Source organism: Eupeodes corollae, chromosome 1, assembly GCF_945859685.1.
Source record: "Eupeodes corollae chromosome 1, idEupCoro1.1, whole genome shotgun sequence".
Lineage (NCBI taxonomy): Eukaryota > Metazoa > Arthropoda > Insecta > Diptera > Syrphidae > Eupeodes > Eupeodes corollae.
In genome coordinates, this window is record NC_079147.1 from 160,620,574 (window position 1) to 160,634,701 (window position 14,128).

The 14,128-nt window shown below is 34.8% G+C and overlaps 1 protein-coding gene across 1 annotated transcript; it reads right to left on the reverse strand.

Annotated features, from left to right (window-relative positions):
* Positions 1-6,039: 6,039 nt before the first annotated feature.
* On the reverse strand, positions 6,040-10,339 carry LOC129940495 (transcription factor castor). The gene is made up of 7 exons (XM_056048848.1): positions 9,467-10,339; positions 9,175-9,393; positions 8,127-8,184; positions 7,622-8,000; positions 7,420-7,547; positions 6,974-7,350; positions 6,040-6,905 (listed from the first exon to the last, which is right to left on the reverse strand). Exons 1-7 carry the CDS (start codon positions 10,115-10,117, stop codon positions 6,564-6,566), a joined length of 2,154 nt encoding a protein of 717 aa, XP_055904823.1. The 5' UTR covers positions 10,118-10,339; the 3' UTR covers positions 6,040-6,563.
* Positions 10,340-14,128: the final 3,789 nt, after the last annotated feature.

Here is a 14,128-nt window from a genome sequence, read left to right on the forward strand (position 1 = left end):
AAGCTATATTTGTTTGTAAGATATTATACTGGTATACACTTATACAGTGATAACAAAAAAAACAAAGCGACATCAATTTGAAAGATAGGTAAGTAAATTGATTAGTTTTGTTTAATAGATTTTTAGTCGAAAACAAATTTTTACCAATTTAAGTAGCATTTTTAAAATTTTTACAAGTTGGATGAATGAAATTGATTTGAGAGATATCAAGAACCGAACATCAATTTTTACCAAATTTGCGTACTATTTCTTGTAGATTTTATTTTTTATGAAAAAACGGACTGTTGGATTTTTATAAAAAAAACTACTGAATATCCAAAACAATATTTTCTGTGAAATACAAAAAGTTTGAAGACAATATTTTTAATTTTTGAAAAGCTACATATTTGAGTCGAAAGTAAATTAGTATTTAGTATAGTTTTTATTGTTTTTTGTTAGGTTTTTATTTTTTGTAAAAAAAACTGAAAGTACTCATACGCCGTAGTGTGTGTGTCATCATCATCATAATCATCAATTAAATTCAAATAAATCAGATTGCAATTTGACAAAATCTGTGTTACATTATTATTTTGTATAGGAACCATCAAAGAGGTTGTTAATTTGTTCAGAATTTAAAACAAAGCAGCTACCTACAATTTTAAAAGACCAAATACACGCTTCCTGTCCAAAAGCAAAACAAACACGGCTTTTAAAATTTTGCGAAACGCGTTGGGTAGAGCATTTAGACTCCCTTAGTTTATTTTATGACGTTTATGAGCATATCTGCTGTTCGTTAGAGATCCTGGATGAACAAAATTTGAAAAGTGATGGAGTCAAACCTCACACTTTACTAACAGCAATACAAAATGCTCAATTTATTGTTTCCTTAACAGTAACAAAGCCAATTTTAAGCCTTTTTAAGAATCTTAGTGAGTTTCTCCAAAAAAAAGATTGCGATCTCAGCAGCTGCGTAGAATATGCCAACCATCTTTACGAAGAAATTGTCGAAATGCGACATAATTCCGAAACAAGATTTGGTAGCATATTTACAGAAGCTAAGGAAATGGCTGATAAAATGGGCTTACAATTGGTAGTCCCACAAATTATTGCCAAACAGACAAAACGAGACAATTATGCGGGCGGTCCGGAAGAATATTTTCGTCGGTCTGTCTTTGTTCCTTTTTTGGACCATTTGTTGGTTCAGTTAAAATGTCGGTTTCTCGACCATCGTGAATTAATTTCCAAAATTCAAAATATTTTACAAGAAAAATGTTGCAAACTTCATGAAGAAGACATGAAAAGAACTGTTGAAGTATTTACTCATGAATGGCCATCTACAAAGAAATAGGCATCGATTATGAGGATGTAATAAACATTATGGCAAAAGTACCAAGGTGCTTGGATTTCACTTTGTAAATATTCTGTATATATCTAACCAAAAATGTATGATATGTAGATAACTACATACGAGTATGTATGTGTATATATTTAATTTTTATTGAAACATGTTTATTAGTACCTAAATATATAAAATAGTGCCAAAAAAGCAAAAAAAAACACTTGAAGTTTAAAATAAAAAAAAATAATATAACATATATTTATTGATATGTTCAAATCAGATTTTAAATTGAAACTTAGAAATATGCCTAGATAATGGGCAGGTTTGCCTTCCAATTAAGGCAACTTTATTGGAGGTAAGTCAAGAAAAATCTCCTTAACTATCAAGCTGTTGTACCCGTGGCATGATGGTTAGTGCGTAGGACTGTCATGCGAGAGGTCTTGGGTTCGATCCCTGCCCATGCAACCTAAAGATTTTGTACGGGTACTGCCCCTTGCGAGGAATTGACAAATTCTCCAATAGTAATTCTTGTCATGAAAAGTGCTTTCTTAAATTTGCCGTTCGGATTAAAAATTGTAGGTCTCTTCCATCCCTGATAACAGTACTCGCACACAGGAGTGGTTGAGAGTTGTCAGTCACTAGGCTCTAGTTCTCAAAGCCAGGAAGGCCTGCAACGCCCATATTCGACGGACCAAATTTTTACATGACCAAAATTTACGGCAAAAAATACTGCAATGTCCCAAAGGCAGTAAAAATTTGGTAATTTGTTAAAAAACATGAGGAATTCTTCCTCTTCTTCGGTTCCTACGCTCGTTGTCAATGACACTCCTTTTGTTGGCTCTTTAGAGAAAGATAATCTCTTTACTAGGCAGTTTGCCGCCAATTCTACGCTGCCAGTGAGTGTTATGACTCCGCCTGTACTTGAGCGAGTTAGTGATTCTATTAGACCAATCTTTTTTCGCACTCGTACTGTGGCAAGAGTCCTAAGAGATCTAAACACACCTAAATCCACTGGTCCGGATGGTATCCCCGCTATTGTTCTGAAGAGGTGTTCTTCAACGCTGAAAAAATCACTGCGTAAGCTTTTTCATCTATCCTACTCCTCAGGTCTCGTTCCGAGCGGATGGAAAACGGCATTTGTTCAGCCTATTCCCAAAAAAGGCCTCCCTCTAACTACCGACCGATTGCACTTACGTCCCTTCTTTTTAAGGTCACGCTGATTAATTGTCAGCTCAAGAAATATCTTGAAGATCGAAAGCTTCTTAATGACCGGTAATACGGCTTTCGTAGCAATAGGTCCACTGGTGATCTCATGGTTCATCTCACCGAACAGTGGAGCAAATCTTTACATCGTTTTGGAGAAAGTAAGATTATTGCACTTGATATTTCAAAAGCATTTGATAGGGTTTAGCATCAAGCTCTCTTATCGAAAATGCGTGCTTTCGGTTTTCATGAATCCCTGCTTCATTGGATTAGTAATTACCTTTCGAATCATTCTATACAAGTAGTATTGGATGGATTCAAGTCTAAAAACTGCTGGTGTGCCCCAGGGCTCTGTTTTATCTCCAACACTCTTTCTCATTTTTATTAATGATCTTCTGTCTGCAACATCTAATCCAATACATTGTTTCGTTGACGATAGTACTCTTAGCTTTTCATATTCGTTTTCAGACTCACATCCCTCTTCTTCGGATGTGGAACTGCAACGACAAAATATGATAAGCTCATAAAATTCCAATATAAACAGCATTGTTCAATAGGGATTAAAAAACCGCGTGGAATTTAATGCTTCGAAAACCCAATGCTGTCTTGTATCGTTAATGCGAGATATACCCCCATTGCCATTATCCATGGATGGCACTTGCATCAATGAGACTGAACACCTCGATATTCTCGGTCTGTGTGTCACCAACCACCTCCTGTAGAATGATCACATACGCGATGTCGCCAAAAATGCAGCAAGGTGTTTGGGTTTCCTTAGGCGATGCAAGAAATATTTTACCTCTTCTGATGTTGAATTTTGAAATGAATGAGCAATCACGAATTCCCGGTGTAATTGGGTTGGTAGATGAAACTTTGTCAAAAAAAATTTCGCTCGCAAACACATTTGATGTAGAGTGATTGTTTTCGATTTTGCCTTGTTTTGAATTCTACTTTCAAGTTACGTAGTTCTTCGGTTATTCGAAAGTTCATAAGAATATAATTGGCACTACAAGGTTAGGTTAGGTTATAGTGGCTGTCCAACGGACACACTTAGGCCAGTTTAATGGCCCATTGTGATACCACATGAAACTTGACGCTTCCTCCTAAGCTCAATGGAACCAGCTTGAGTCCTTTACGAAACGTGAAAGGCTGATTATACCGATATGATTTAGATCGTTTAGATCGTTAAAGAAGAATTCTCCTAGGTAATTCTTGCGTTTTCGAGCTAGAGCAGGGCATGTGCAGAGAAGATGAAGAACCGTTTCTTCCTCTTCCTCGTCCATACAGCTTCTGCAAAAGTCATTTGAGATTACGCCTAGTCTCGAGGCGTGCTTTCCTATTAGACAGTGTCCGGTTATGACACCTATTATCGAGCTTATATGCGAGCTGCTTAGAGAGAGCAAGCACCTTGAACGTTTTATATCCAGTGTTGGCGAGATGTTTTTTGTGACTTGACACGTGGAGATGTTGTTCCACCTGGTGCCTGCACTCCTCGCAGCGCCTTGCATTAGCAACAGTTTACAAGTAGCCAGTACTTGCCAAACGTGGTAGGATGGGCTATACTATACCGTTCCTGGCGAGTTCATCTGCCTTACAGTTACCTGGAATATCTCTATGGCCCGGTACCCAGCAAAGATGAATATTAAACTGTTGCGCCATCTCCATTAGAGATGATCGACAGTTTTGGACTGTTATAGAGTTTGTAGAGACAGAGTCCAGAGATTTGATAGCGGCCTGGCTGTCAGAGAAAATACTGATATCAGATGTTCATATCACGTTTTCTCTGAGCCAAGACAAGACTTCTTTAATCGCCAAAAGTTCCGCCTGGAACACGCTACAATGATTGGGAAGGTGGAATGAGAGACTTAATTTCAGTCGTTCAGAGTACACACCTCCACCAACCCCTTCTTTGGGTTTTGACCCATCTGTGTAAAAATGGATTGACTCATCCTCCAAGAATGTCCTATCTTCCCAAAAAGATCGATCTGGTAGGTATAGAAATCTGGAAGTTTCTGTCGAATTGTAGTTGGGAGATGGTGTAGTCTGTGTGCTTTGGAATTGATTCTAAGTACCTTAGAATTACGGAGTGGCCATGTTGTTGTTAGTCCACTGCGACGAAGCATTGAGGCGAATAGCAGAGCTTGCAGCTATTTGTTTGTTAAATATGTGTTAGGTAGAGCAAGTAATCCAGCACCGCAGACGGGGTCGTGCTAAGCGATCCACTTATACATAGGCAGGCTGAACGTTGGACTTTATTTAACTTATCCCTGTTTATACCTTTCTCTAAAGCAGTACAATATACTGCCACACCGTACGTTAAAATCGGTCTGATTACCGATGTGTATAGCCAATGCGTGATTCTGGGTTGTAAACCCCATTTATTACCAAGGGCTTTTTTGCAAGAAAAGAGAGCTACAGTAGCTTTTTTGACTCTTTCCTGTACGTTGCGTTTCCAATTTAGTTTTTTGTCTAAGACAAGACCCAGGTATTTAGCCTCGTCTGAGAATTTTAATTGGATTCCTTTAATGTAGGGAGGGTTGACAAATGGAATTTTGTATCTCCTCGAAAATAAGACCAGATCGGTGTTGTGTGGGTTAACACCCAGTCCACACCGATCAGCCCAAAGTATTAGTCTGTCCAAGGAATTTTGTAAGAGTTCTTTTAGGATATTAAGATGCTTTCCTGAAACTGCTATAGCAACGTCGTCCGCATAGGCTATCACTCTGAAACCCTCCGCATCCAGACTAGTTAGGATTTCATTCACCACTAGGTTCCAGAGGAGAGGGGATAAAACACCACCTTGCGGTGTCCCTCTACTAACGAATCGTCTACTAGAAGAGTTGCCCAGTTTTGAGTTAATTATTCTGCTAGTAAGCATTAAATGAATTAACTCCCGAAGCAAACTCTCTACATTTAGAGATGTCAGTGCAGATGTGATTGCAGATGTGTCCACGTTGTTAAAGGCACCTTCGATGTCAAGGAAAGCAACCATAGTGAACTCTTTATGATGGAGGGCATTACTAGAACTATTCGATTCTCGTTGGTTCGAAAGTAGTCAAATAGATACATAGTACCAATTTTCGAATTCGAGCAATTTCATTGTAGAATGGAGTTATATAGTAGGGCCCCTGAACTTTATTACGCTGTGACTTTTTGTTTTCTGCACAATTCTTTTCCATGTTTTATATAAAGGGTTTCCTTGTCAAATTGGAAAACAAATAAGCAATATTTTTTAAAGGCACAAGATACAGATGAGGAGTGTTTTGTAGAAAACTATATTTATAGCAGACAATCCAGTTAGTGGTTCGCAGATCAAGATGCTAAATACAAAATTAAAGCCACAAAGGAATCATAATGAAAGCTTACTTTATTTTTTTTAGGAAATAATTTTAAAGTTTTTGAAATAAAAGAGTTCTTTTCAATGTTAAATACGAAAATAAATAAGCTTATATTTTTAAATCGTTTACTACATACATTATAATTAATTAATATTTTAACGAAGTTATCACCTTTATACTTAAAAATAGATTTATTTTTCTAATGTGAGCACTACAAAAAAATCACAGACAAAATTTTATTATTAAAAAAAAAAAACAAGTTGGTGTTTTTGTTGTGTTTAAAGTCTTTTGATAAATGAAAAGAGGACTAAATTTTTTAGAATAGCAAGCAGAAAAAATTTAAACTTGTCATTTATCAAAAAAGTTTAAATACATAATTTCACCTTTATTCATTTATCATTTATAATTTTTTTTTAAATACATTAGGGAGCATTTAGGACTGATTTAAGGAAAACTTTAGAGGTAATCAAAATCGTAGGATACCAAATATGCACTCTAACGTATTTGTACCGATACTATTTCCACTTAAGGCCTATTTTTCTATCTTATTTACTCTAGACCTTAGCTTTGTAGAAGTCTACTTCTTTGAAAGCATATATCGGCGGCCTCAAGAACTCTTATATGGGAGTTATGGGTTATAATCCAACATTCTTGTTCAGGCTACACCATAGTTCCTCTATTGGGAATAATATTGAATTTCAAGTTCAATCGCTTTGCTTTTTTTCACTCTTAACAAAAGATTGAGCTGGAGTAGAAGCTGGTGTTGGGAAGATGGAATTTTGTGATGGTAAACCCAAAGCTCCCACACTTCCTCCTAAACCGAAAAGACCTTCTGGATAAAGATTTTGATAGAATAATGGATTCTGTAATTGGAACATAGCCATTAAGTGAGTAAGCTGGAAATTAGGTGTTGAAATTCCATCCTGCGAATTACTATTCATATGGGGTAGAAATGGTGGAAATGGGAGACCAATTGGTGGCATGCAAGTCGTTGTCGTTTGCTCTAATGGTTCCATTTTCGTCTTCTTTGCCTCATTGGATAATTGCTAAAAGTTTGAAAAAGTAAATCATTAAATAATAATTTCAAACAAAAATTGTTAAATTTTTCACTTACAATTTTCTTTGGTGGCCTGCCACGTTTTCTGGCCAAAAATTGAAAGTTATTTGACTCAGCTGTTAAAGAGGACAAAGGTGTCGAAACATCGGTTTGTGTGGAAGATTTCGGCGAATCATCTTCGCTGCTGTCCTTTTTGGCCCGTTTGAAATTGTTATAAGCTTGTTCTCCATCCAGGCGGTCATGTTTTCGCTTGTGACTCACAAGTTGACTGCTTGAGTGTAGAATATAGTTGCAGTTCTCACGAACACAGTGAATATGATTACAAACATTTGAGAACCGGCAATTCTCGAAAGGGCAGGCTTCGGTTTTGAGAATTTTCTTAAAACCATCCTGGGTAAGACGTTCATCGCGTAAGTGATAGGACTTGTGTTTTTCTATAGAAAAAAAGAAAATATACATGATAAGTTTTTGATTTAAACTTTTTTCTTTCTTAACTTTTTTACCCATATCAGCTTTGTTCTTGAAAGTGAATTGACAATTCTCCCTTCGACAGTGGTAGTGCGATGTTTTCTTTTCATAAAATGGACAGCTCTCTGTTTTGCAGTCCTCGATCGCTCTAAAACGCTTAAAACTAGAATTTCAAAAAAAAAACCCGTTAAATATGAGTAAAAGGCTTAGAATATTTTATGTAATTTTTGTACATACCCCTCTTGGATTATTTCTGAATTCTTTCGATGATAATTTGCATGCATCTGTACATCACTTGTGCTAACATAGACTTTTGGACAACCTTCTTCCACACAATGGTAGTGAGTTTGTTTCCAATTGTAAATACATCCAGGATTAAAGGATTGCGAGCAATCATCGGACGAAGAAAAACGTAAGAAACCATACGCAAGACTTTCCTTTCGTTTCTTATGCCATTTAAGATGACGAATTATTTCGTCTCTTTTGGTAAGAACTTTTCCACAACACGGTTGGTCATAGCAATGAAAGTGCTCACGAATGTGTTCTTGACGGCACGTAAGACTTTCACACTCCAAATATGATGGGAATTTTTTCAAGTGCTTTAAACTTTCTTCATCTGGAAAATATAATTATTTTGATAATGATTTGTTTTGGATTTGATACGAGAAATGTCAAAAAATTATAAGAGTTTCCAATATGAACTAAACAATCTAATTAGGTGTCAAGAAATGGTTGAACTTACTTTGCAAAATGCTTTCCGCACTTCCACTTCCATTCGATGCGTTGATTGAATCCAAGTTCTATAAAAAATTATTGAAACATAAAGATTACACACGATTTTTTAAATAAATATTTTTTTCTTAAATGTTTATCTCAAAATTTAACGATTTAGTTAAGTATACAGAAAAAAAACAGAAAAAATAAGCTATTTTCTTATTAAACTGTCATAAAATGCTTCTTAAATTGAAGGTGTGAGGGCATGAGTGTCGTTTTGCATTTTAGATGACATCTCTTAAATAAAATCTCATCTTAGCAAAAATGACAGTTTCATGACAGATGATAAATGAGAAGGCTTTGATTGGTTTGCTATATACACAGCGCAAACCCCTGCATTCAAAACAAAAATATATTTTAGCCACATTTACGTTCGTTAGAGAATACGGAAAAAAATCACTACGATTTTGGAAAAATTTTCTTTGGAGCAATGAGTCCAAGTTTGACCAGCGTCATGTAAAGCTGAATCCACACTACACAGTAAAAACTATTAGGTACATTGACTTGTGTATCATGATGTGATCTGCGTTTTTATGGCACGGTGTAGGGCCAATTATTAAAATAGGGCAGCGAATGGGCTAGCATCAGTGTAAGACAACTTTATGAAACTGAAACCCTGAAACTGACGAAAAATTTGCCATTATCGTGGACATTTATGCATGATACTTCGAGGCTTGTGAAGCAGTGGATTAAAGATCACCAAATCAATCTCTTGCCTTGGCTCGTACAGAGCCCTGACCTAAATCCCATAGAAAATCTATGGAACGAAATTACAAGAACTTTGGAAGCTAATTAAAAAGACTGCAACATCATTTCTATTTATTGGTGCCAACGCCTAGTAGATAGTATTTCTAAAGATTATAAGCTGTAGTATTATTTCGTGCTGATTCTCTGTCCAACACACTGTATTTTAAGAACCACATAATCTAGAATTAGAAGCTTTGATATCCAAAGGGGCGTGTTCAAGAACACCAAACATTTTATCACAGATTAACACAAATTAAAACAAAACATACCACACAATTGGTTTCAATTTTAACTGCCACTCGATTCGATTCCGCCATTTCATCTCCCACACCCGTATCCGATGATGTCTTTAAGATTTTTTGAGAATAGCTTGAATCTTCACTATCCGCAAACATATTAAGTGATTTTGTATTATCCTCTGAAATATCTTGTGCACTTGTCGATCTCGAAGATGACAACACATATCCTTGTTTCATCGGAGTTATAGGCTTTATTATAGAAAATATTTATATTTAGTCACAGTAAGTAAGTTTTTTGATTTAAAAAAAATATTATTCTAACCGTTAATGGAGATGAAAATGAGTCAGTAGTTTCTAAAACCGGCCCATCTCCACTACTTGTACAACTGGAAGTTCCTGTTGAAAGTAATGGCTCTTCTTCTTCGATATCCGCTTCCGCATCAGTAGCTGTCATCAATGTCACCGGTTGTGTAGAGTTTTTATCACTTCGTGTCACCATCACATTGTCATAAATGTCACTTATTGAAGTTGTTGTCACTTTTTCTTGAGGTGTAGATGTCACTGTTGATGATTGAAGGAAACTTTTTGAAAAATTAACAGGATTATTAATAGAATTATTATAAATCAATTGTTGTTGTAATGCACTATTATTATGTGTATTAAAATAATTATCATTATCACTAGTAGTGTTAATGATATTACTACTAATACTACTATTACTACAACTACTTGCACTACTACTACAATTGTTAGGACTTTGATGTTGTTCTTGTTGTAATGGTTGTTTTTTCAACATCAAAGAAGCAAAATCAGCAGCATTTGCAATTGATGTTGTTGTTGTTGCTGCTGCTGCAGTTGTTGTAATATCCTTATTTTGTTGTTGTAAAGTTTGTTGTTGAATTAATTGTTGCTGTTGTTGTTGAATTAAATTCATCATGTAGAGCTGCATTAGAAATTCCAATTGGTTAGCCATTATTATTTTAAATTTGTATTTTCCACTCGACACGATAATTTGAAATCACCAACAAACAAAGTAACAAAATTAATTTTAACAAAATTTAAAAAACACAAAATTTGTATGGATGTAATTTAGAACTAAAAACAACAAGAAAATTGTTAAGATTATTCTTTTGCAGAGATATTAGATATGAAGGTATGATAGATAGATAGATAAAAAATCGCAGAAATTCTTTGATTTTAATGTATCAAGCTTGGCAATGAAGCACAAACTGAATTATCTATCGGCCAGACACCTCAGGATGTTGATAAATTTTGACTTTAAAAAATCTAAAATCCAAATTCAACCCTCTCTCTTTTTTTTAAGGCCAATGAGTTTTTTAAATTCTCCTTATTTTTATTTTCTCACACACACAATGTGACCAAATGAGAGAAATTAATTTTTTCCTTAAAATACAAAAATCACAATGATCATAAGGATTCTTTGCATCGAAGAAAAAGGGGTTGCATTATTATTGCATAACACATACACAAACACAAGCACAACTCAACTCAACACACATTATGCCGATCTATTGCTATCGTCATCCCTTAATCATCACAATCTCTCCTTAAAAAAATACAAACCATTCTTTGGCTAATGGTAGAGGTCCTTTTTTTAATAATTCGAAGGAGAAATTTAAAACGACGATGACATTCCTTTTTCCTTCTTTTCGTCATTATTTTATGAGTGAAAAATTCTCCAGGATACAAAAAATAAAAAACTTCTCTCTTCCGATCAATGATCTCGAGAGATGAATTCATTTAAAAAATTGATCAAAACACATCCGTTGAACCATGCAAAGGATCAGAGGTCCTGTCAAATTGAAAAGGAGAAACCTAGGCTTTGTAATATGAATAAAGAAGTTCGTGAATGAAATATATGTGTGGTCATGGTCAACCCTTTATTGTGTGTCACACAATATTGTGGTCAAAAATTTGAGGGCATTCAAAACATTCATTTAAGATGGGTCATCCAAATACTTTTGTCATAATTTGTCATGATGGTCATGCATTTTTAATAATGGGCTTCAATGAAAACTTTAGATCGTTCCTTACTCAGAGGAAATCCACATGAACTTTGATAGTGACGAAATAGCTCAAATAAGGATATATATTGAAAAAAGGGTATTTGACCCAAGGGCGGATCCAGACCTTTAATCGGGGGAGAAGGAGGTCAAACACTTAACATAAGGATGAGTTTTTTAGCATAGCTTAAAAATGTTTTTTAATGTTCTCTAAAGAAGGTACTGATACGGAGTAGTGCAATAAACTCTACTTTTTAAGAGTGTTTAGTGTTTATATATGGAGCCCGGATATTTGTATGTTGTCTGAAGGTTTCGAAGGAAAATTTATTTATTGAATTCGTTAAACAAACTAACGTTAGAACTTAAGACTAATATTACATTTATTATTAGATTTATAGATTTACAATTTTTATGTCATCAGCGTAAATTAAAACAGATGAGTGTTTTATAATAGAAGGTAAGTCGTTAACATACAAAATAAACAGTAAAGATCCTAAGTGGCTATCTTGTGGTACGCCAGAGTTCTTATACAAATATGATGACCGCTCATTTAAAAAAACTACGCTGTATGATCTATTATATAAGTACGACTGTTATTTACAAGACGTACACAGCTGTTCAAAAAAATAATCGTGAACAATTTTTTGATATCCACTCTTGACTTGTTGCTGATTAGCGGTTGTACAACCAACATTTTTTTAAAAGAAAGAACAGTTATTCTCTCTATGAGGATGCTTAACATTTTGCATTTAAGTAATCTAATGCTATGCAGATCAGTTATTTGTGTTAGAATAAGATTATGTGTATTCTAGAAGTTGGCCAAAAAATTAGTGTGCTCCAAATAAAATTCAAGGTCCTTATAATATTCTTTATTTTATGGTATAAACTCTTGAGGTGGGTTGTTTAAAATCATTTGGTTAGCTTCAAACAATGGATTTTCATTCATAACTGTTTGAATGTGGGTCGTAAAGTCCACTGCTCGTCAGAGGAAAGGAAATTAATTCGTTCACTTAGAGTTGAGGGCAAGGTCTACAAATGTATTGTGGAGGTTCTAGACAGATCTCATAATTTAATAACAAATTCTCTCAAGCCCAGAGGAATACGCGACAATAGAGGCCGACCGAAAAAAAACATCAGCTACCACTGACCGCCTCATACTATTTCTAGCTAAATCTAATCCTTTTATTTCGTCAACGACTATAGGTGCTCAAATTGATAATGCGGTCAGTCAGAAGCAAAGTTTCAGAACTCAAATATCCCAGGAAGAATCGCCGGGAAAGTTCCATCAATTAGTGCTAGCAATATAAGGCCCAGAAAATGATTTGCCTTAAATCATGCTAATTGGAACGAACCAGAGGACGCACAAAAATTGCGAAATATCTTGTGGAGGGATGAAACAAAAGTAAATTTGTTTTTATCGGATTCTGTTCTCAATTTAAGGCGACCAAAAGGTAGGTACTACCACCCCCGCTATACACCGAAAACTATTAAACGGACAGGAGGGAATATAATTTTGTGGAACTGTTTTTCCTGATACGGGGTTTAGGTCCTATATTCCGTTTGAATAACATCTTAACAAAATACGGATATAGTGATATTTTGGATGATGTCATGTTACCGTTTTCTGAGGAAAACTTGCAACTGCGATGGCACTTTTACCAAGACACCAGTTCTAAACATACCACAGGTCTTGTAAAAGATTGGTTTCGAGAGAAACAAGTATCCGTTGTCCCATGGCCAAGTCAATTACCTGATCTTAATCTTATTGAGAACTTGTGGAATGAGCTTAAACGTTAGTTAGGTGGTTAATATTTCACTAATGTACACGAATTGTGGAAAGCGGTTGAAAGAGAATTCCATACCCTAGCAAACATGCCGAAAGTTAATAGAGTCAATGCCGTGACGACTTTAAAAAGTTTTGGATAATAATGGAGGATACTCAGGTTATTAAAGCAATTAAAACAAAAATTGTGATAAGATACAGAAATTATTGTTAAAAACGATAATATTACTAATTTGGGAAGACGCACCTATTTTCCTATTTTATTTTTATATCTGTAGTTTTGGGGATATATTATCTATAATTGTAATGTATTTCAAAGCCTTAAAGTGTTTTTTATTTAATTAATATAGCTTTAAAAATATCTACGTAAAATTAGTATTTAACATAAAAAAGGAATACAAAAATTATAATTATCACACCCATTTTTTTGACCAGCTGTGTATATATGTCCAAAGCTTGATTTTATCAACCATCTCTGGGCTGGTGCTCCTGCAACTTACTTAAGCCTCTTGCACAGAAATGAATGTGGAACAATTATATTGATTGGTGAAAATATTATCATTATTATACCCTCGAGGTCAAATTCCGTCGTACTGTCAAATACAGAGATTTGTTATTTAGCCTTAATACGCGAATGTGAAATGCCTTACCATGAAATTATATAATTAAATGTATTTCCTTAAATTCAAGATCAAATTCACTCCAAGAAAATGTATGTGAAGAACTAAGCTACGAGATCTCAAGAGACAAATTTGACACAACACTTAAAACGCTTAATGGAACACTCAAGGAGATGATAAAATTACCTAATGGACGGTTAAACAAGTATTTGCTTTCTCTATAATAATATTCTTCAGACTGGTATCTTTCCTCACGATAAGAAGAAAACTTAAAAACTATAATGAAGCCGATTTCAAAAAGCTCTATTAACAATCACAAAATACAAGGATATCGGCCGATATCTCTCTTACTTGTTCTCTCCAAAATGTTTGAGAAAATTATTTAACTCAGAATAGGCTTTCTGATGGAAAAAAGATTGAATAGTGAACATCCTGATTTTAGGTCCAATTGAGGAAACAGCTCTCAAAATAACAAAAACTTTAGTTAAATGGTATTACTATCTATATAAGCACATCTAAGAAAAACAGTTTCAGGAGCACTAAGAACAACACCAGTA

Coding starts and splice junctions, on each gene's coding strand:
- LOC129940495 (XM_056048848.1), bottom strand. CDS start 10,117: ATGGCTAACCAATTGGAATTTCTAATGCAGCTCTACATGATGAATTTA. Junction 8,001..8,126: donor TGCGGAAAGCATTTTGCAAA/GTAAGTTCAACC, acceptor TATATTTTCCAG/ATGAAGAAAGTTTAAAGCAC. Junction 6,906..6,973: donor GCAGGCCACCAAAGAAAATT/GTAAGTGAAAAA, acceptor TCAAACTTTTAG/CAATTATCCAATGAGGCAAA.